Source organism: Clarias gariepinus, chromosome 27 (assembly GCF_024256425.1).
Source record: "Clarias gariepinus isolate MV-2021 ecotype Netherlands chromosome 27, CGAR_prim_01v2, whole genome shotgun sequence".
Taxonomy (NCBI): domain Eukaryota; kingdom Metazoa; phylum Chordata; class Actinopteri; order Siluriformes; family Clariidae; genus Clarias; species Clarias gariepinus.
Window position 1 is genome coordinate 3,076,579 of NC_071126.1, and position 21,953 is coordinate 3,098,531.

Below are 21,953 nucleotides of genomic sequence, written 5' to 3' on the forward strand. Positions count from 1 at the left end.
TCCCTCTTAAAAAAAAAATTTATTCCAAAAAAAAAATCTATTTTTCAATCCCTCTTTGCTATTCTCTGTTTAAGCATGGCTGTAGAGATTTGTGATCATTCAGCTATAAGCGCATTAATGAGGTCAGTCATTGATGTTGGGTGAGGACGTCTGGAGTGCAGACAAGATTTCAGTTCATGACAAATGTGTTCAGTGGTGTTAAAGTCAGGGATGTGAGGAGTTCTTGGTCTCCATGCTTGATACACCATGTGTTTATGGAGCATTATTTATGCACGGGGCATTGTCAGAGCATGCTGGAATATGTTTGGGTTAATTAGTTTCGCGGTACTCACTGGGTTGGGGCCGGTTTGAGGTGTGCTGGATTTTACAGATGGAGCACCTTCTCCAGATTCGTCTTCCTGCTTGGTGATGTCCAGGGTGGTGAAAAGGTTCGAAAGCAGGCCCAAGATGTGTATGATAGCCAGCTTATTAGAGGGGTTTGGCTGCAGAGATACAAATGAAAAAATTAACTTCACTTTTTCTTTTTTAAATCAACAGATATCTGTTATCAGTTGTAAGTGTTGACAAAATTTAAAGAAGAAATAGACTAGAGAGTACAACACTTAACATAATACATATATATGTAAAAGGGCCGATTCTCTACTAGGCATGGAGCTTGACTCTGGATGGAGTAGTAGAGTAATAGAGTACGAAGAGGAAGATTCTGTCCAAAGTACAATCCATCTTGAGCAATCCTTCTCACCCGCTATACAATGTTTTCTTTGACCAGAGAAGCAAATTCAGCTACAGACTGATTACCACCAAGTGTTCCACAGAGTGCTACAGGAGATCGTTTCTCCCAACGGCTATAAAATTATACAACTCTTCTCAGTAACATGAACACTGTTTACATAGTCACTGTCAGTAACAATAACACAATAAGACATTACATACCTGTATTAATATTGTAATAATATAATGTTACATACCAATACAACATGTAAAACAATATTACATATAATAATACAATATGTAATACATATATTAGATTCTTATATTAATTGTGCAATATTTACCAGTGCTCTTGGGTCATATTTAGTGTGCAATAAGGTATTCAAAAGATTTGGTGTGCAATATGATACTTACTGTTTTAGGACTCTTTATTTTATTGGATTGTATTTTTTTTTACCTATTTATTACTCTTTCCTTTCTTTTACCTATTTATTACTCTTTCCTTTCTTGGTTACAGTTGTCACTGGATAACAACCGTAAACAACTATAACCAAGAATAAGCAATTTCCCTGGTAAGCCATTTCTCCTTCAACACCACAGCAGGATGACATTTTCGGTTAGCTGAGCAGCCTGAGGAGATTTGTGTTTTGCCTCAAGCTAACACCATGATGTGATCGTGACATATGCTCTTAAGGGACCTGGATTCCACTACACAGTTTCCTGACTGGTTACACGCAGACAAAGAACTACATGCTTACTGGTTAAATAAATAAAACATTAACATGAAAAATCATTAATGGTTATAAACTGTCATTAACATCAAAAAAGATAACTAAAGTGAACAAAATATTTCTTTCGGAATTTAATTTAAATGGTGAAACTTGTATTCTAGATTCATTGGATAAAAAGTTAAATATTTCTAGCTTATTGCTGGTATTTCGATGATTTTGGCATAGAGTTCATAAAAAAAAAACAGTATCTTAGAACATTTAAAAATTTTATTTTGCGTTTGAGTAAATTACAATTCATACAGTATAAATAGCGTGTGTCTCCAAGCCTAATTTAGTACACACTTAGGGAAGACAGCTGACTTGACAATTATTCAGATGATCATCAATACACCATCCACAAGTAGGGTAAGCCAAAGATCATCATTGAAAGGGCTGGCTGCTCACAGTATTGTAGTATATTTATGGAAATTTGACTGAAAGGTTCAAAAAGTGTGGAAGGGAAAGTTGCATACGCAAGAGGGACGACCACAGCCTTAAGAGGCAAATTCGAGACTTTGGGAGAAAGTGAGGCTGGAGTCAGTGCATCAAGAGCAACCACACACAGACAGCACAGAATCCAAATTGCTTAAGGTTTCCACAGTCTGTGATGATTTGGGATGCTAGTCATCTGCTGGTGTTGGTCAAAGTCAACTTAGCTGTCTACCATGAAATTATTAACAGGAAAATTATAAGTTTTAGTTAATCCTTTATTTGTCACATATACAGTACATTACAGCACAGTGAAATTCCTTTTTCGCATATCCCAGCGTAACTGGGGTCAGAGCACAGGGTCAGCCATGATACAGTGCACCTGGAGCAGATAGGGTTAAGGGCCTTGCTCAAGAGCCCAACAGTGGCAACCTGGTGGAGCTGGAAATCAAACCGCCAATCTTCTGATCAGTAACTCACTGCCTTAGCCCTCTGAGCCACCACTGCCCCCTTAAGCATCCAATACAACAATACAGACGAGCAGAAAGCTGATATCAAAGCAACTTGGTCTTCAATAACGCCTCAGCTGGCTGATCGCTGCCATTCTATAATGATGAAGTAAGTCTTGCTAAAGGAGCCCCAACCAAGTGCACAAAGAAACCATTTTCAAAATTTCACATTTCTGGATTTTTGATTTTATAAACTATAGGGCTGCAATGATAGAAATTAAAACAAAAAAGACTTGAAATATTCACCTTTACATGTAATTAATCTGGAATATACAAGATATAAACGCAGCTTTACATCATAAGTCTTAAATCATTCCTGACAATGACTTCTTTCTTTCTCACATAAGCTAAGATGACAGGAAACAAATGTACTAAGCCTTAGGTTACCTACATACAGTGGGGCAAAGAAGTATTTAGTCAGCCACTAATTGTGCAAGTTCTCCCACTTAAAAAGATACACCTTTAATTTTCATCATATTCTTCGGTAAAATAAGTATTTGGTCACCTACAAACAAGCAAGATTCCTGGCTCTCACAGACCTGTAACAACTACTTTAAGAGGCTCCTCTGTCCTCCACTTGTTACCTGTATTAACAGGATTTGTTTGAACCCGTTATCAGCATAAAAGACACCTGTCCACATCCCAGCAAATAGTAACACTCCAAACACCACTATGGCCAAGACCAAAGAGCTGCAAAGGAAACCAGATATAAAATTTGTAGACCTGCAACAGGCTGGGAAGACTGAATCAGCAATAGTTAAGAAGCTTGGTGTGAAGAAATCAACTGTGGGAGTAATTATTAGAAAATGGAAGACATACAAGACCACCTGATAATCTCCTTCGATCTTGGTCTCCACGCAAGATCTCACCTTGTGGGGTCAAAATGATCACAAGACTATGAGCAAAAATCCCACAACCACACTGGGGGACCTAGTGAATGACCTGAAGAGAGCTGGGACCAAAGTAACCATCAGTACTTTTTTTTTTAACCCACTGATGAAGGTGTAATTGAATTGCTCATGCCATAACAGCAACCACATGATTAATGAAAAGAGAAAGTCTGTCTTGTTCCCCTGTCACTAATGATATAATATAAAATGCTTAATACCTCTAAGACTAGAAGAGGTAATCAGTTATAGCTATACTCATTCTATATCCCTAATTATTCTGACCCAGACCCCTTTGTTAAATTGCGAAACACATTAACTATCTGCCACAAGGACAAACTGTTGCTAATATATAATATTCCAAAATAATAAAGTTAAAAAAATAAAGAAATTCTCTGTGCAGTAATGACGAATCAAGACTGCACTTACTTACTAAAATGATTACACTTTTCACCAGAGGGTGTCACTCTTTAATAAATCTGAAAGAAAGTCTCATCTCAGAGTCTGACGTAATGCCTTCTTCTGAAAAGCTAGACATCAGTGAAAATCGCTGTGTGTGTGCATTACACATCTGTAGATGCAATTCTACCAGTTCTAAATACACAGCTTGAAGGGAAAAGCTGCCTCTGCATCACAGAAACCACCAACAGCAGCATTCTCTAAGCACTAATTGTCTTGATGTATTTAAAACAGTCCACGTGCCTGTGTGTGTTGTCTATAATAGGAGGTTTTGTCTGGAGCAATTTTCTTCATTCATTATAGACACTTTGTTGACTGCCTGCAGTGTGCTTGATTTTCCTTTCCACTTCGTCTGCTTTTATGCCTTCCTTTTTCTTACTCTTAACTTCAAATATTAGCAAATAGTACAATGAGAGGCTAATGTAGCAGAGTCTAGCCATCTAACAGGTCCACAGCACCATGAGTACACCGTGTTCTTTCAGCATCTTCTGAACTCCCTGACCTCAGATGCATCTCTTTGAATCTATTTATTTGATGCATGTGACTTATAAAATGCATAACACCCCACACCACTATATTGTAATAAAACCACATGACATGAGCTCATTAGCATGTGTGTATGCGCTTATAATAAATATCTGCAACTGAGCCCCAAGCTGTAGTGGGGCATTGTTTCATTTGTTGTATTTTCCCCTGTGGCGGGTTGCTTCTGGACCCAGCGATATTCAATCTGGCCCCACTGAGAAATGTTCCATGATCATAATCACAACACACACACACGCATGCACGCACGGGGTCTGTTCATATGGAGCAAGGCCAAGACAAGACAAAACATGCCACTTGTTTCAGTAGCAAAGATGGCTGCAATGAACAAACCCCATAAAACCCCAAGTGATTTCCCACACAAAGAGCTGGATTAAAATTATGTTAAGTAGCTATTCTACTGTTAAATAACTAGGGTACCTAAATTAGCTAGTAGGTTTGCAGGTAACAAAAATTTTGCTATGTGAATGATCTATCGATTATTAAAACTAATCATCATCTGTTCTGATTATGTATCACAGAATAAGTAAATAGTTCTTATTTAGCTATCACAAAGTAATTATCTACATTCTCATCAGGTGTGCATTTTCCACTTACACAAATACCAATCCCTTCACAGAGAGTAAGTTGACCACGCTCTCGCCAGTCTTTTTTTTCTGATTTGAGCTGAGTTAAAAGTGAAATACTTAGACACTTTTGAGTTTCATATGCTATTGTTCTCTTCACACCAGTAAGTGATAATGTCTAAGTGGCACAGCATTCAGGGAAGTGTAGAAAAAAATAAAAAAATAAAATAAATAAAAAAATAAATAAATAAATAAATAAAATGTATATATATATATATATATATATATATATGTATATATATATACACACATGGCAAAAAAATATTATATTAGAAACCACAGCTATGGGGGACGTAAAGTTAGCAGCCACAGAGTAGACGTGGTAGATAGATGGTCCGACAATTCAAATTTTCTTCACTACCTTATTCATCCCTGAATGTTAAATTTACTTTTCAGCATATAATACCTTTATTCTCTACCCCACGGTAATCTATTTTCACTTACAATGGCTATTAGGAGTGTTAAAACACTTGACAAAAAGACGACACTGCGACCGCTTCAACAGTCAAGGCTATTTCTACGCTGTTAGATAAACACTGTAAAGCGCTAGCTACTGAATATAAATCCTTGTTTAGTTTACTGGAAACTAAACTAGAAATCACAGCTATGTTAAATAGTAAAGTTAAGAGCAATTCCAAAAACACAACGTGACGAGAACTCAAGCCTCTGGAGTCATGATGTGACGTTTCTTCAGTTGCTTAGGTCTACGCTCAGCAACCTGACGTGGCAATAAAATTAAATCAGCTGACGACTTGAACTGAACGTACTAAATGACCAGGCTATCACATCAATGGAGATATCACATTCCAGGAGTCAAATAGTAAAAGTGTAGTTCTGGGAGCACGAGGAATAATTTTCACACTTGAATTTGCTGCCGCACTATGCACTGTAATTGAGGCAAAATTGTGTCAATGAAATCTGAAAATGAATTTTTTAAGCCTTGTCCTTTAGTGCCTGGATGGTGTTAATCATACATTACATTTTAAATGTACCCAAAACAACATCTCTAGTATAAATTCTCTTGATATAGATATATACACTATAAAATAATCTGCTTTTATTAACTGGACTACCGCTTAACATAATTTAGCGCTGACTGGACACCATTTAAAATGTTTGTGATTTGTAATGTGATGTCCGTTTGACATAAGAGCAGGACAATCCCGCTAGGCATAAGGACGATACAGCACCAGCAAACAAGTTAGCAACATAAAAAAATTGCAACATATATATATTTTTTCATTTAGATCATATATAATCAGTTCCTATAGTAAATGTCATATGGTTAATATGTGTAATTGATTCTTACTGTCTCTTGAGCCAGTTTTTCCAGCTGCTGGATGTAGGGCGTAATGAGGGAGTGTAGATTGTGCAGAATGTCCTCAACTGGCAGCGCGGACAACAGGAAACCTAGAGCCTGCATCAGCCACATGCACTGACTTGTCTAAAAAAAAAAGAGGGGGAAAAAAACAAGAATGTTAAACTCTGTAGACTTTGTAATAATTAAACACAACACAATTGGTCTGCAAAAAAAAAAAATGAAGACACTGACCTTGTGGATCTGTTTAATAAGCACTTCCTGCATCAGCGAGACGGAAGAGGGAAAGAATTAAGCGAGGAAAAAAAAATCAGTTATTAATCCACAGGCATAACTAGAAATGGAAAAATAACTGCATAAAAAAACAGGAAGTAAGCTTTTGAATCTCAAAAATCTAATTATATTTTCAGTTAAATTTGTCTACCTGTGAAACAGCAACAATGTTTGTAGCATAGGGCGGCAGGTCATATCTGCACTCCCTGCAGATCTTCTTCAGGGTGGAAACGCTAGAAATAGAAAGGTCTGGATTCCCTAATGCCTGCAGTACCAATGGTAACACACTGCTCAACATCACTGGGTGATCCGCTAACCACTCTGCCAACGCTCCTACAAACAAACAGGTATACACAAATGCGTGCACACACACCAGAGGGAGGATAGACAGAAAGAAGGTGAGTACAGCTTAAAAAATAAACTCCCAAAAAGTACGATCTTTAAAAACCCATATACACACCTATAGTGAACATGACCGTGTCAGCTAGCTGTACATTGTTAATGTTGATTCTGGGAATGAGGCCAATCAGGCCGGGAATGACATCGGAGTAGTTCACATCTATTGTTTCTGCTATGGACTGGAAACCATACAGCAGAGCCTCTGTATGCTGATTATAAACAAACACATGTCTAAAACCTCAAAGGCCAAAAATACAGGAAAAATCAAACGTTAAACCAAGTACAAAGAAAAAGCTTGTTTACGCTTAGTAAGGTGTTTGAATGTGTGCATGGGTACAAGTCAGTATGTTGGTGTGGTTTCTGACCTGCCAGGATGTTGGTTGATCAGCGTTGGTAAGCAGTCTGCCGAGCTTGTCATAAAGGTTACTAAGCAACTCTGCTCCCAGCATCTCATAGACGTACATCAGGGTATCAGATATGTCGACCCTAAAGCAAATAGTCCAAATCATCAACCAAATATTTCTTCTCCGTGTTCATATTTTCATTTTCTCAATATGTTCACTTATGTAAGTCAACATTGTCTAGACAGCAATACTGAGCTCAAGTGTTAAGACAGCACCAGAAAAAAAAAAAAAAAAAAAAAAAAACATACACCACACAGATAAAGGCTGCTGAGGGAAATAAACTATGTTCTAGTTTTTATAGCCATTCTATAACTGTGGTAACTACATAATACCCAGATGTGAATTTTTTTTATTATTATTATTATAATTTTTTTTTTTACAGATTCTGACAGCACTAACACAGGAAATTACAGACCTGTAGATCCTGAACTGCTCCTTCTCATCAGATGACCAGGAGGCATACTCCTCATCACTAGGGAACTGAGCTTTGTGAAGCAGCACATCCACCAGCTGGAAATACACAGGTCTGTAAACCTGCAGATACACCGCCTGCTTCTCTGCCTCAAATGACATGATGTCATCCTGCAATAAGCCCAAAGGAAATGCGTTCTTCAGACAACAGACTCTTAACAAGCTCCGACTCTTGCAAGTCAGTATTGTTTCAAGCACATTGTTAATAATTGTAGGTGGATTTTTGAGAAAAAAATATTGAAAAAAATCTAAATAATTATTCAATTGATGTACGGCATAAAACATTAGACCATAATCATCCGTAGTGCGTATCGACTTGATCGACCGCACTGATTTTTCTCGTGAATAGCTTTCAGACTTTCAACTAATCCGCAGTCAGCACGTCTTGGTGACGCAGCGCAAAAAACTCCTGATAAAGAGAAGTTGGATCCAATTTACTGAGCCAATTACTTCAGTGAACCAAATGACCGATATGGCCAAGGAAATAGAATACAGAATCTTCATCATCTATGGCAACAGATCTTAGGATCGGCCCATTCGCTGGTCAGCTTCTTTTAATCAAACATTGCTGACAATGATGACTCTCAGCCTACTGAATCAATTAAGTCAGTTATTGGCTAGACAAGGACGATTTCTGGGTCAGATATAATGTAATCACATAATATGAAATACAAAACGGTCTACATTCATGCAAACTAATTTAGCATAGTTTCTTTTAAAAGAGAGGCAAGTCTTAAAATACTTTTTCAACTTGTTCTTTTTAACCAATTATTTTACAGAATCTAATCAGATTCATGGTTTATCAGCATTACACCTGTGGGCAGAGAGTGAAACAGAACCTCACCAATACTATACTTTCTTGTGATAATCATCATTATATAAAAGGCTTTTTATATTAAAATTTAGTCCATTAAGTGCAGTGGAGGGTTCCTGCACGAGTGGAAAAATGCCAAACAGAAGGCTGGTACGAAATGTTCAAAAAGTGCTGAAGTAGGCTTTGATGAATTAGTACTATGAAAACAGCAAAGCCTGAAGGAAAATAGGAGAAGTTGGAGTAAATTATCATTACCTCCACAAATCATCAAAATAGAGCCAAAAGTTTGTTATAATAATGTCAAAAACCCTGCTTCTAGCTTCACAACATCAGCTGTACTAAACTCTTGTATTTTTAAATCCTGAAACAATGCAGTAAAAGTAAATCGCTTCACCGAATATACCACTAACGTTCCCCCCCTTGGTTTTAAATGTAAAAATGTAAAGAACATAAGTACTGAAAATAACTGTAAGTCATTACTGCCAAGATATGGTCTGCAATTGACTTTATCCTAAGAACGACATAAAAGCAGTAATCACAGGCACAAGAGTGAAAAGTTCTCTGACAAGAGTGGCAATTTTTACGACGCTAAGCTACATTGTGCTGGACAAGTTATTTAAAAAAATATATAATAATAAAAATAAATAAATAAATAACTTTCTAGTTTTCCACTGTTTAAACTTTATGCTCAGCTGCTTCACTTGAGTGAAGTATGATTAGCATAACATTATTAACCTCCTGTGCATGGTAGGACAAAAGCCATTTCATGTTGTTGCCGTTTTATTTTAATTATTATTTTTTTTTTTTCACAGTTGATTAAATCGTGTGAAAGTATATGCGGTGATCAGTTTTTTTAGGTCTTTTACTACCCAAAATGTCCTTTAACCACTAGGCCTTAAATACATTACTGCATGTAAACACAATAAATGAAATTTTATACAAATGGCAAAGACAGTAATAAGTATTTAGCAACACTTTATCCAGTGCAAAACTTTTCCAGCACAATGATGCCACTATGCACAAAGTGAGCTCTAGGAAGTTGTGGTAAGGTTGAATTAAGAGAACTTGAGTGTCCTGCAAAGAGCCCCAATCTTAAACTCACTTTAGTACCTGCTGCACCAAAGGACTCCTTGCTTGACCATTGTAATGCTCTTGTGACTGAATAAAAAAATGAAGTTCTTATAGGCACACTCCAAAATCTAGTGGAAAACCTTTTCATAAGAGTGGAGTTTATTGTAATAGAGAATAATGTAATACATTTGGGCCAGATGGTAGCTTAATGGTTAAGGCATTGGACTACGGTTTGGAAGATCCCAGGTTCAAACCCCACAACCACCAAGTTGCCACTGTTGGGCCCTTGAGCAAGGCCCTTAACCCTCAACTGCTCAGATGTACTGTATAATGAGATAAAAAAATAAAATAAATGTAAATCGCTCTGGATAAGAGTGTCTGCCAAATGCCTAAATGTAAAATGTAATGTAAAAAAATTTGAAATGAGGAGTCTAACATGGACGTATGGCCGTGATAGTTGAATGCTTGCATACTTTTGGTTACACAGTGTACATCAAATAGGTATGTGTGTACATACATACATATGCATCCATGCCCATACTCACAAAAGGTACACCCCTTTAATTTCAACAAACATTTTAGTATAACTCAAAGGACAATACTACAGAAATGAATCTTGGACATATTTTAGAGGAGTCAATGTGCAGCTTGTATAACTTATAGATTTACTGTCCTCTGAAAATAACTCAACATTTTGTTGCCAGCTATAACTCAAAATAGCTGGCAACAAAAGTGAGTACACCCTAAGTGATAACAGTTTTACATCTTTAACAATGCAAAAGTCACATGTCCTTTTTATCACGTTTATGTGTTTGTCAGTGGGAAAGTTTGTCTCCAGACCTGACCCCTATCGAGCCCTTGTGGGGCATCCTAAAGCGGAAGGTGGCGAATCGCTATGTGTCTAAGATCCAGCAGCTCCGAGATGTCATTATGGAGGAGTGGAAAAAGATACCAGTGGCAACAAGTGCAGCTCAGATGAATTCAATGCCCAGGAGGATTACGGCTGCGCTAGATAATGGTGCTCAAATAAAATATTGAAACTTTGGACACAGTTTTGACATGTTCACTTAGGGTGTACTTATTTTCATTGCCAGTTATTCAGACAATAAAGTCTGTAATTAACTAAAACTCATGTTGAATTATTGTTAGAGGACAAGTAAACCTCTACTGCTATACAACCTGCACACTGACTACTCTAAAGTATATATAATTTTCATTTCTATAGTATTGTCCCTTGAAAAAATATAATAAAGTAGTTTCTAAAATGTGACAGGTGTACTCATACAGTATATACATACATACATCAGTCCGTGAAACTGCTGAGGTGTTATGGAAAGCCCAGGTTGCTCTGATAGCGGCCTTTAGCTCTTCTGCGTTGTTGGGCCTGGTGTCTGGCATCTTCCTCTTTTCAATATTCAAAATATTCGCTATGGGGTTTAGTTCGGGAGAGTTTGCTGGCCAATCAAGCACAGGGATACCATAGTCCTGAAACCAGGTATTAGTATTTTTGGCAGTGTAAGCAGGTTCTAAGTGGTGATAGCTGCACTGACCGTGAACCTAATAAAACACAGTGGACCAGCAGCAGCAGACACCAGAAGATGATATGGCTCCCCAAACCACCAATGACTGTGCAAACTTTACACTGGACCTCAAGCAACTTAGATTATTTTCCTCTCTTCCTCAAAACTCTGGGACCTTGATTTCCAAACTAAATGCCTCTGAAGTTGTCTCTGGTTCAAGAGTGGCTTGACACAAATCTACCACAATTTATCCTTTTATTCACCTTTTATTAATGGGCTTGGATACAGCACTCGGAACAAGCTGCTTCTTTAGCAATGACCCTTTTTTTTGTCTTACTCTCCATGTGCAGGGTGTCATTAAACGTTTTCTGGACAACTGTTAAGTAAGTAGTCTTACCCCTTGATTGTGTAGCAATGAGTAGAAATGAGTAATTTAGCTGATTAGAGTGTAATGCCATGATGGGCACTGGTAGCTCAGTGGTTAGGTTTTCCTCTGACATGCAGAAGGCCCAGGTTCGATTCCCAGCCAGTGCCCTAACCCCCCAGCCACTGGATCCAGGGCCGGTCTCAAGCCGGATAAAATGGAAGGGTTGCGCCAAAAAAGGCATCCGGCGTAAAACTTGTGCCAAGTTGGTGTGCGTATCGGATATTCCGAGTGTGACACCAGTCTCCAATATTTAACTTTTTTACAATATTTACAATAATATAATAATAATATTAAAAGAAATAAACACTTGAAATATATCAGTGTGTGAGTTTCACATTTTGAATAGAATTACTGATAAACACACCCACACACACACACACAGACACACAGACACACAGACAGTACATACTTGCAGAGTGTACCAGAATGTTAGTGTAAGAGAGCTTGTGGTCTCGTTGACAGGGTAATGCCCAGGGATCCCAGTGCAGAACATAATCATATTGACCAGCGCCAGGAAACCCTGCCAGTGCTCCACCTGCTCCAGTAGAGCCCTATATGAGTTTACAAGGGTAGGGAAATTGTAAACAAATCAGTATCATTTAAAAAAATAATGTAAAATAATGCAAAAATGTAACAAAATAAAAATAAAAATAAATTAGAAATAAAATAAATATTTGTGTATTCGTCATGTTACAATTTGGTAAAACCATTTAAAAGGCTTTATCAGTGCATGGTTCTAAGTGTGTACTGTGGAGATGCCGAGATGTCTGGTACAGTTTACGGTTCTAAAGCACTATCCTAACAAATAGCCCTGCAGACCTTAACAGCACATGCATTTACACTAAAAGCACAAATGTACAGGACAGAATGTAAAATCTCAATTACTGCACTTTTCTTAATATTGATATTAAGATTTTATTCTATATCCTCCTAAGACTCGGACTTTGTTGTGTACATTGCAATTCTTCAGTTTTTCTTTATTCATGGCTGATAACTACAAATTAATCAATGCCTTTAACTAGTTTGGCAAAAGGAATTTTAACAACAGTCCTCAAATAAGGATGCTACAAGCATATAAATGTATACGTGTTTTTACATTCCTTACATTTTCTCCCAACTTTCTCTCTCTCTCACCCTCTCTCTTCCTCCCCCATATATTATATATATATATATATATATATATATATAATTAAAAACCTGTAATGTTTGCATCACTCCCAAAAAGTTAAAGTGATTATGTCTACCAAACATGCATGCATTCTACAAAACTTTCAACCATCCATTCTTGAGATATTGCACCAATGAGAATCCCAGACTGGTGAACAGATGGCAGAGCTCTTTTTTCACTTAAAACGTTTCATAAAATAGGCCTTGGGTTTGAACAGATAGACAGCCGGAAAAGATGATGCCTCTACCATCACACTTATCCCATAACACTCTCAAAAGTCCAGGAAAACCTAACGCATACAGGAATATTTAAGGTAGAAAAGAATACAATTATCAAATTATGAATCAAACTAAGGTTAACATAACTAAAACAACCTTGTTGTCCACAGCTATATATTTCAATATAACCAGCATCCCTGGATAAAACTGCAAATAAATGTTGTTATAAACGAAAACAGAACCAGATCCACACATCAGAGGATGTTCTCTTTCATGTACAATCGTTCTTCCTGTTCATACATTCAAGATAACTGGCAAACAAACTTGCATCATAACGCTGGCTTTGCAGTTCCTGTGTGTTTACAAGTATACCACCAGGTTTTTTTTTTTTTCCCTGTGTGTACACAAAGTAAACTGTACACAGTGTAGGATTTTGCTGTAACAGGTTTGAATGACAGGACTGCGTGATGGTTTATATTCTGCACGTACCTGGAATGGTTCTCTCCCAGGGAGACAGCGATTCGACAGATCCCATGTGATGTCTCCATGTCTCCATTTTGTACAGCTTCCCGTAGCTGATCCTGGAGCTGCAGAACTTGTGGAACGAGCTTCAATAAAGTGTTCAGATACCTGAAACACACACACAAAAAAAAATTCACTCTAGACTTTGATTTTGCTGGGTATTCTTTAGGGACAGGAATCACCCGGGACCAGTTGATGCAATATCACAATAGCCAGGTGCAGATTAAATGTTTTTTTGTTTGTTTTTACAATTCTAAACAGCAATGACTTGACTTTTAATACACATGATTCTTTACTGCATGCCTATGTGTGAATAGCTTAGAATTTCTATCTGTAGAATTATAGAGAAATGGCAAGATTATAACACCACAAATGGAAACATGTATGGATGAAATTTTATATATATATATATATATATATATAGAGAGAGAGAGAGATTAGTGTCAGTGTGAAAATAAGATAGAATTGCAACACATTGCTGAATCAGCCCACCCTCCCTCTTCCCATTTTTAAACCACAAAGTTTTGTGTGCCAAGTTTTATTCCTTAAACACAATATACAAGCAATTGCAATTATATGCAATAATATTACAGGGGTACAAAGACAGATGAATTAAATTTGCTCAGGAGGAAAGCTCTTAAGGTAAAAATTCGTTTTGTTAAAAGCATCCAAAACCTTTGAGTCATGACCATGTCAAGGACATAAATGTAAAATAAAATTGGAATTTTTTTTTTTTTTATATCAAATCATGATGATAGTTTATAAAATCGTGACACAGTATCCAGATACAGATACCTAGGCGTCCTGACATCGTATCGAGTGGTACAGGTGATTTCAATTCTTATCTGAACCCTTCTAAAATGCTATTTGTTTTTTGGCCAGGATGTGTAATAGCTTGTCTTCATGTATTAAGAGTGAAAGAGATTTGTTTGGCCACTGAGCACTTTAGATTAACACCCAGGATACTCATCTTTTATCTGAATATGTGATGCACAGCAGAGCACTCAGTGCAATTGTATAGAATTGATATACTCTCCCATAATTCACAGGCTAAAGGTCATTCCCAATCGATAATGTGTGGAGACACAACATAGAACAAATTCTCGCCTAAAGACACTCCTTCTCTTGGACTGCTGTGTGGCAGTGAATCAAAACATCATACCCAATTTAACAATACTACGTGAAGAGATTAAATTATAGATCAGGGCAGAAGGAAGAGCGGCCAATGCTTTAATAGATTTTATATCCTTTGTGATGTGATGAAAACTGTGATGAAAAGACTGAAAGGACTGCAAGTTTAATCAAGTGAACAATCTTTTTTATGAGGAGGAATTATATATATTATTTGGATCGAAAAGTCTTTTCTGGGAATTAGATGTCATGGAATTAATGGCTAACAAAACAAAATTAGAAAACACACTAGGCTGCAACTTGCATAGTACATAATACAAAAATGCAAAAAAATTGGGGGAAATGGCATTGTAAATATGGATCTTTTATATACTTCTGTTAAAGTGTTGATATAAAGATTTGTTTAAGCTGATCTATACAATATATTTTTACACTTTTAGAATTTTTAGATAATCCCAGTCTTCTTCATTTTTATTATATTTTAGAAACAAGTCAGTCTAGAAGTGCTTTCTTAAAAGCTTCCAAATCATTATTATTTAAACTCTTATGCTTGGGTTACCTGCCTCATAAAATAGTGCATTACCGTAGAGAGATTAAAGTGTTTAATCGTCATTATGGACATATAAAACTACTCAGTAGAACAAAACAGTGTCGGCCAACGCCTTGGAGAAACTAATATACAACCTCAAGACAGGTTCTAATCTACTAAACTAAAGAGAGCTAGTAGGGAGATTTTAACTTCTCTGGTTCACAACCATGTCAATATCCTCAAGCACTGAAGAACATCATGACCTCAAATACCTACAGCCTGTTCAGATGAGTGAATCATCTATTTCTGCCATCATCCATCTTCTATCATCTTCTGTTCATCCATGTACTACACATCCATATCGGTCTTTTGCTTTCCCTTTGTCCTATTGTCTACATCCATTTGCTCCTTGCCATTTCTGAGCGAACTTGATTTTTTACACCCTGACCTTGCATACAAATCCTGCTGCTTGTCTCCCACTCCTGGTCTCACTCAGTCCCTCTCTCTAGACGTTTCCTAGCCCCAAAACCCTGCAATTATCTTCAGAAACCAGGAGACATGAAACAAGTTGCCTGGCAACAAGATGCATTTGGCTAGGCTGGTAGGAGAAATAACATCAAGCAAAAAGAGAGAGCTGGGACAAAAAGTGATGAAAGAATGTGCACAGAGAAGATTGACAATTTGGAGTATTAAATCCATTTAACAAGAGCGAAGGAAAGAATGTGGTGCATTAGGGGACCACATGGATAACAAGCACACACTGAGTCTGAGCTCAGTCCTAAAGTGCCACAAGCCCCATCTGCTCACTGTGTGTGTGTTCGTATTTGTGTGTTCCCAAACCCCACTGGGACTAAAAGCAGTCCTGCTGGTCTCCTGACAGATCTTGATTTGCTGGTACAAACACCACGCAGGCTGTCACCCTATTCGTCCTGTAGACATCTCGTCATATTTTTTTTCTTCAACTCAAACTTACAACCGCTCCAACTCAATAATGGTATACAATAGAGAAAGAGGGCCTTGCCTTCCTTCTATTAGAGAATCTCAGACAAATGTAAGTAAGTGTTTAAAAAGTGTCATGAGTTTCATATTTGAAAAAAAAACACCTAACATGCAACCACTGAGGTAAAACTGAGGCAATTAGCTGTCCAAAAAATAAAAGGTATTTAATATAGAGTGAATCATGGAACGGAACATAGGCTTTATTCCTTTGCATATAAAACACACATCTCTGCAGTGCAAATTAACTAAGTAATAACACACAAGGTAGTCATATTATAAAAGAGGAAACTGCATGGTCTAAATTAACAACACAGCCAACAAAAGTTTACAATGTTTAATTCATTTAAAAAAGGAACATTTTAAAATTATTCTATATAATACATAGCTTTATCCATCTGCCTATATTTTATAGTGTACATGTAGATTTTATATATACACACGCACACACAGACACACACAATATTGCCAAAGGTATTCGGCTCGTCTGCCTTCACATGCATATGAACTTGTTTAAAATCCAATTCTTAATCCACAGGGTTTAATATGATGTTGGCTCACCCATTGCAGCTATAACAGCTCATCTGGGGGGTCTTTTCATGAGGTTTAGGAGTGTGTTTATGAGAATTTTGACAGCTGACTTTTAGTGGTATTATAACAAATATTTAGGAGCAAAGAAAATTCACAACTGGACTTACGCCACATTAGCAGACATTAGCAGCAGATCCTGTAAGTTGTGATGTGGATACTCCGTGGCTTAGACTAGCTTGTCCAAAACATCTCACAGATGCTCAATAAGACTGAGATGTGGAGGCTTAAGCACCACCTTGAACTCTGTCATCTTCCTCAAAAACATTTCTTGCAGCATGGCAAGCAGGGTGCACTATCCTCCTAAAAGAGGAGACTGTCAGACGGGAATACTGTTGCCAGAAAAGGGTGCATGTATGGTCTGAAGCAACATTAGGTAGGCGTTATGTGTAGTAACAGTAGATAGATTACAGGACCCTTGGTTTTCCAGCAAAACACTGTCCTGAGCATCATACTGCCTCTGCCGGCTTGCCTTTTTTCTCAGAGGGCATACGGATGCCATCTCTTTCCCAGCTAAGCGACCCACACACACTCTGCCATCCACATGTTGTAAAAGAAAACATGATTCATCAGACAAGGCTACCTTCTTTTATTGTACAGTAGCATGATCTAGGTTCATTGCTTACGTGCCTATTGGAGGAGGCATTAATTAGGCATGTTTTAACGATGTTACACCTGCCCAAGTTTTTAAAGGTATTTGTGCATAGAGCTGGAGGAAAACAAGTAGCTTTTACTTTTTTCGCCATTTTACTTTTACTTCCAGCTCCCTTTATTAAACGCAATATAAGAGGAAACCAGATATTAATACATTTCCAAATCTCCCTAAGCTCCTGAGCAAACAAAATGTTTAAACAACAAAACAAAAAAAGTGATGACAGACAGCCGTCACTTCAGTTTTGAACACAAAAGGAAGGATGCCCCTTCCCATCTGTTTTCTTTGGTCCTCATGCGAGGGCATGTACAAACAACACAGTGTCCCTGCTCAACCTCTCTATGCCCAATCCCTCACTTCTCTCCATCTGTCTTGTGCTCAGAATGAAGGAGGGGGTGGATAGAGGTAGTGGGGGCGAGCTTATCACAGCTGTACCAACCACAGCGCAAGACATCACTACCTCACTATCTCCATGGGAACAGAAGCTAGCCTAATCCCCTGACACACACCTCACCTTCTTACGGTCTCTTGATTGGACTCGTTAGGTCCTACCGCGTTTTCCAATCTTATTCTGAAGTATCTCGATTTCAGCTCTGCTTCATCACTTCCTGTCTCAGGTCTGTCTGTGTGTGAATATATATGCTTGTCACATTCTACAGTCTTTGTTTCTCTACAGATTTCATCTTGACCATTCATAAATAATTTAATCTCCCTCAGATAATAATAACTATAACCAAGCCCAGATCATATGTCTGATTTTCTTTAGAACAAGAAGAAAAGTTTTTCATTAAAATAAAAAAATTCACACCATGCTTCCTCTTTATTGCTTTTCTGACTCATTCATGATCAGAGAGGCAAGTGAGTGTGTACATGTGGCACACTGAGGTGTTGATAGGAGTGTGGTAGACTGACGTCAGGAGTGGGCTTGTTTGTTTTGAGGTGCTGGAGTCTTGCCTTTGCCATATGTGTTAAGCTCAAACACCCAGAGATGAAGGTTATTCATCTCCATCTATCTGAAAAACCTAATGCAAATTAGGACGTTGTTTTTCTTGAACCTTCAGCTTGAATTATCATTAGTATTTTTTAGCAAAAGATGGCTGCCCAGTGTAAGGAAAACAAGTCTGTATTCTCATATACAGATTTGGAGTTTTTTTTTCCCACCTTGATAATGTAAACCTTCATTTAAAAACTGCATTTTGTGTTCAATTATGTTATCTTTGACTAATAGTTAACGTTTTTTGATAATCAGAAACATTTAAGTGTGACAAACATGCAAAAGAAAAAGAAATCAGGAAGGGGGCAAATAGTTTTTCACACCACTGTAGAAGATACATTTTTAATAATTATCCTTGTTTTACAAGTGGTTTTGCGCTGCTGCATTTTAAGCCTGGCATCTACATTCTAATTAAAGAATGTAATCGATAAATAATGATAAACTCTGTGTGTGAGACTCACCTCTGTGAGTCAGGCTGCGAGATGGCGTTGACGATGGCTTCCACGGCAGCATCAAACAGTTCGGGATCATTGAGTGCACCGAAACCGGCTTCCAGCAGACCCTCGCTCTCGCTGAGCGGTACATCCAGCAGCGCCCAGCTAGAGAGGCACTTAAGTGCACGTGCCTTCACTGGCGCTGGTGAGTCAGCTTGACGCAGCAGCTGCTGAAGCAGCGGATAAACAGATGTCCACTCTCGGCCCAGAGCACCCCGCACCTGCCCTCGGCGGTACTGAGGTAGCCGGCTTGTCTGGAACTCCTCGGGTAGCACTGTGAGGAGCTCGAGTAGCGCCAGACAGCGAGCGCGCCCGTCCACAGTGGTTCCCTCCTCCTGGAAGACCCGCACCATCTCTGAAACAGCGCCAGGCCACGCCTCGGGCATAGTGTTAAGTGCCAGTGAAGCCAGGGCCACACACAGCCGTGTCAGCACAATTTTAGAGCCTGAGGCAAACAGGGCAATCTGGGAGAAAAGCTGCGTCTTGAGGGTGTCATACTGCTCAGCAGGGATGTCACCCCAGTAGCGTGAGATCTTTGTGTGTAGCGCGCTGGCGCCAAAGTATTGGATCTCTGGGACCTAAGGAAGAAGATAAAAATAAAGAAAAAGACTTTGATTTTAATCAGATCAATCTTGTTAATGTATAATAGTTACAGAGCAGGAGACAGTAATATCTCAATAATTAAAATAAGAGCAAATATGAACTCTTAGGATTGGGACTAAACATCTGCGTACCCATAAGAAAACCAGACTAATACGAAAAAAGGCTGAAATTTGCTAGGGAGCATAAAGTTTGGACTTTGGAGCAATGGAAAAAGGTCATGTGGTCTGATTAGTTCAGAGAAGTGGGCACGTCAGAATAAGAAGGGAAGCGCATAAAGCGATGAACCCATCATGCATACTGGCCGTAGTACACAACTCCGGAAACAGTGTTATGATCTGGGGTTGCTTAATGTGGTCAGTAATATTATGTGGCATTTAAAATTAAGTCAGCTCACAACCTGAATGTACTAAATGTACTAAACTAGACACCACATTGTGTCCTGCAATTAAAGCTTAAGGCAGCTGAATAATTTTTGGGGGCCAAGCAGTGACTATAGAAGGCAGACAATGGGGACGAGAACAGGCTATTCAAAAATTTAAATACCTTTAAAAGTAAACAACAGGAAACATGTCTCGGTGCATATATTACAAGCTTTGAAGTGGTCAAAAGCATGTACATGAAGTTACATGAATAATTCCTACATTTTTTGTAAAAGCATTTAAGTACATGGTTTAAGCTGGAACTAAAAAAATAAATAATAATTGACCACTTAGGGGCTCGGTACAATAGGCATGAAGTAAAGCAGTAGTATTATGGGAAGTAGAAATAAGAAAAAGGAGAAAACAACAATAAACCATAGTCGGGTTGAGATGAGCGACCAATGCCAAGGATTACAATGCACAAGATCAAAATCAAGTTTAAAAGTTCAACAAAGGAGAGAAAGTTAATAGAGAACCAAAACATCTGGTACAGACTGCTCTCACCTTGTCAGGACTGAGCAGAGCCCAGCAGAACTGCCATGCCTGAGGTGAGATCTGAGCCTGCATCAGCCACTTCTGTGCCAGGTTCTTATTCTCAATGTTGGGGTCATAATACAGCTGGTGCAGAGCCTGAGACAAAAAAAAAAAAAAAAAAAAAAACAGAGGAAGAAACAAGTCAGACAGTGTGATGTGGCTGAAATACAAACCTCAGGAGTGAGACAATTATTCTTTTCATAAAAGTAGGATTTTTTTTTCGTCTTATATTTGCAAATTCAAATAGGAAACGTGTCAGGCTACTCCTACAACAAAACTACAACATTCCTGTCACTTCTGATATCAATTCTCATTTAGCTCAATGTGCTATAATTTGGATAAAAGACTGAAATTCATCAGTGGAGCACCATAATTAAAAGGCAAGATAAGAAAAGTTACGAAGCTGAGAGTTGAAAGAGCGAGAGAAAGAAAATAAGTGTGTGAGATAGAAGGTGAGATGACTACAGACACAAAAAAGATGAAGAAAACAGATTAAAATAAGGTTTTTTATTAATAAAAAAAAAAATCACAAGAAAAGATACCTCAAAATATCAAACACCAGAAGTTTTACAAAAAGAATCGAGAAACATTTAGGATCAATCAAGTTAATAGATATTTAGAAGATGAATAGGTAATTCTGATCACTTTAACAAACAGTGAATCAATGGGTTAGCTCTAGCGAGAAACCCAGGAGCTGCAGATGTCAAAAGTCTCTAAGCAACATTGTGCAGAATGAAGTGTTGACATTTAAAGGCTGCTATAAAAAATATGATTTAAACATCAAGAAAAGAAATACAAATTAAAAAATTAATGAGAAGAGAAGTCATACTTATGCAACAGATTCAGTAACATTATGGAATTAGGAACACTTGGGAAAATGGTAAATAATCTTTGGAAAACGTTCTGAATCCTAAAAGAAACCCATCCGAGTCATGACAAATGTCACCTCTACCACAGAAAAGTGAAGGTGCAGGCAAATTAAAGCTCCTTGTTAGAAGGCTTCCTTATGATCCCTATATGTCCCTTTAATTTATTACATTATAGATGTACAAAAGGGGTACTGGTTCAGAAACCTTAAAACTACAACAGCATTTTTTTTAAGAACTAGAAATTAATAAAATCAGAAAACCATTTGACATTTACAGAAGACTTTAAGCACTGTACTGTGATGAAACTTTTATTTGAAGAAAAACATTTAAATGTTTCGAACGTTTTAAAGAAAGCCGTGTGTCCATGAATGGCGATCCCGGCTGAGGGCTAACTGCAATCGTTTCGTGAACATTCAGTGTGGAGCAGGAGATCCTTAAAAATCTATGGATAACATATCAACTTGTGAAAGAGACACGTCTGTCTATGGGAACTTTACAACCAATCATTCATCAACATTTGCATTTCAGGGAGGTAAGTGCATGTTGGGTACTAAGAGAGCACTGCCTTTGACCGACACAGAAGATAATCAGCTAATCTGCAGTGA

At 37.8% G+C, this 21,953-nt stretch overlaps 1 protein-coding gene across 2 annotated transcripts in view; it reads right to left on the minus strand.

Moving 5' to 3' along the window:
• The window catches only part of ipo13b (importin 13b), a 46,548-nt gene that overhangs the window by 11,135 nt on the left and 13,460 nt on the right, over positions 1–21,953 (minus strand). For both annotated transcript variants that reach the window (XR_008356581.1, XM_053489009.1), the window contains exons 2-12: positions 20,450–20,575; positions 18,891–19,501; positions 13,507–13,647; positions 12,041–12,182; positions 7,744–7,910; positions 7,290–7,410; positions 6,986–7,133; positions 6,677–6,858; positions 6,487–6,513; positions 6,244–6,378; positions 333–482 (exon numbers count right to left, since the gene is read on the minus strand). Coding sequence is in view for 1 of the 2 variants with exons in the window: in XM_053489009.1 (XP_053344984.1) it covers positions 333–482; positions 6,244–6,378; positions 6,487–6,513; positions 6,677–6,858; positions 6,986–7,133; positions 7,290–7,410; positions 7,744–7,910; positions 12,041–12,182; positions 13,507–13,647; positions 18,891–19,501; positions 20,450–20,575 (1,950 nt within the window). In the remaining variant the exon portion in view is untranslated. The remainder of the gene's footprint in view (positions 1–332; positions 483–6,243; positions 6,379–6,486; positions 6,514–6,676; positions 6,859–6,985; positions 7,134–7,289; positions 7,411–7,743; positions 7,911–12,040; positions 12,183–13,506; positions 13,648–18,890; positions 19,502–20,449; positions 20,576–21,953) is intronic.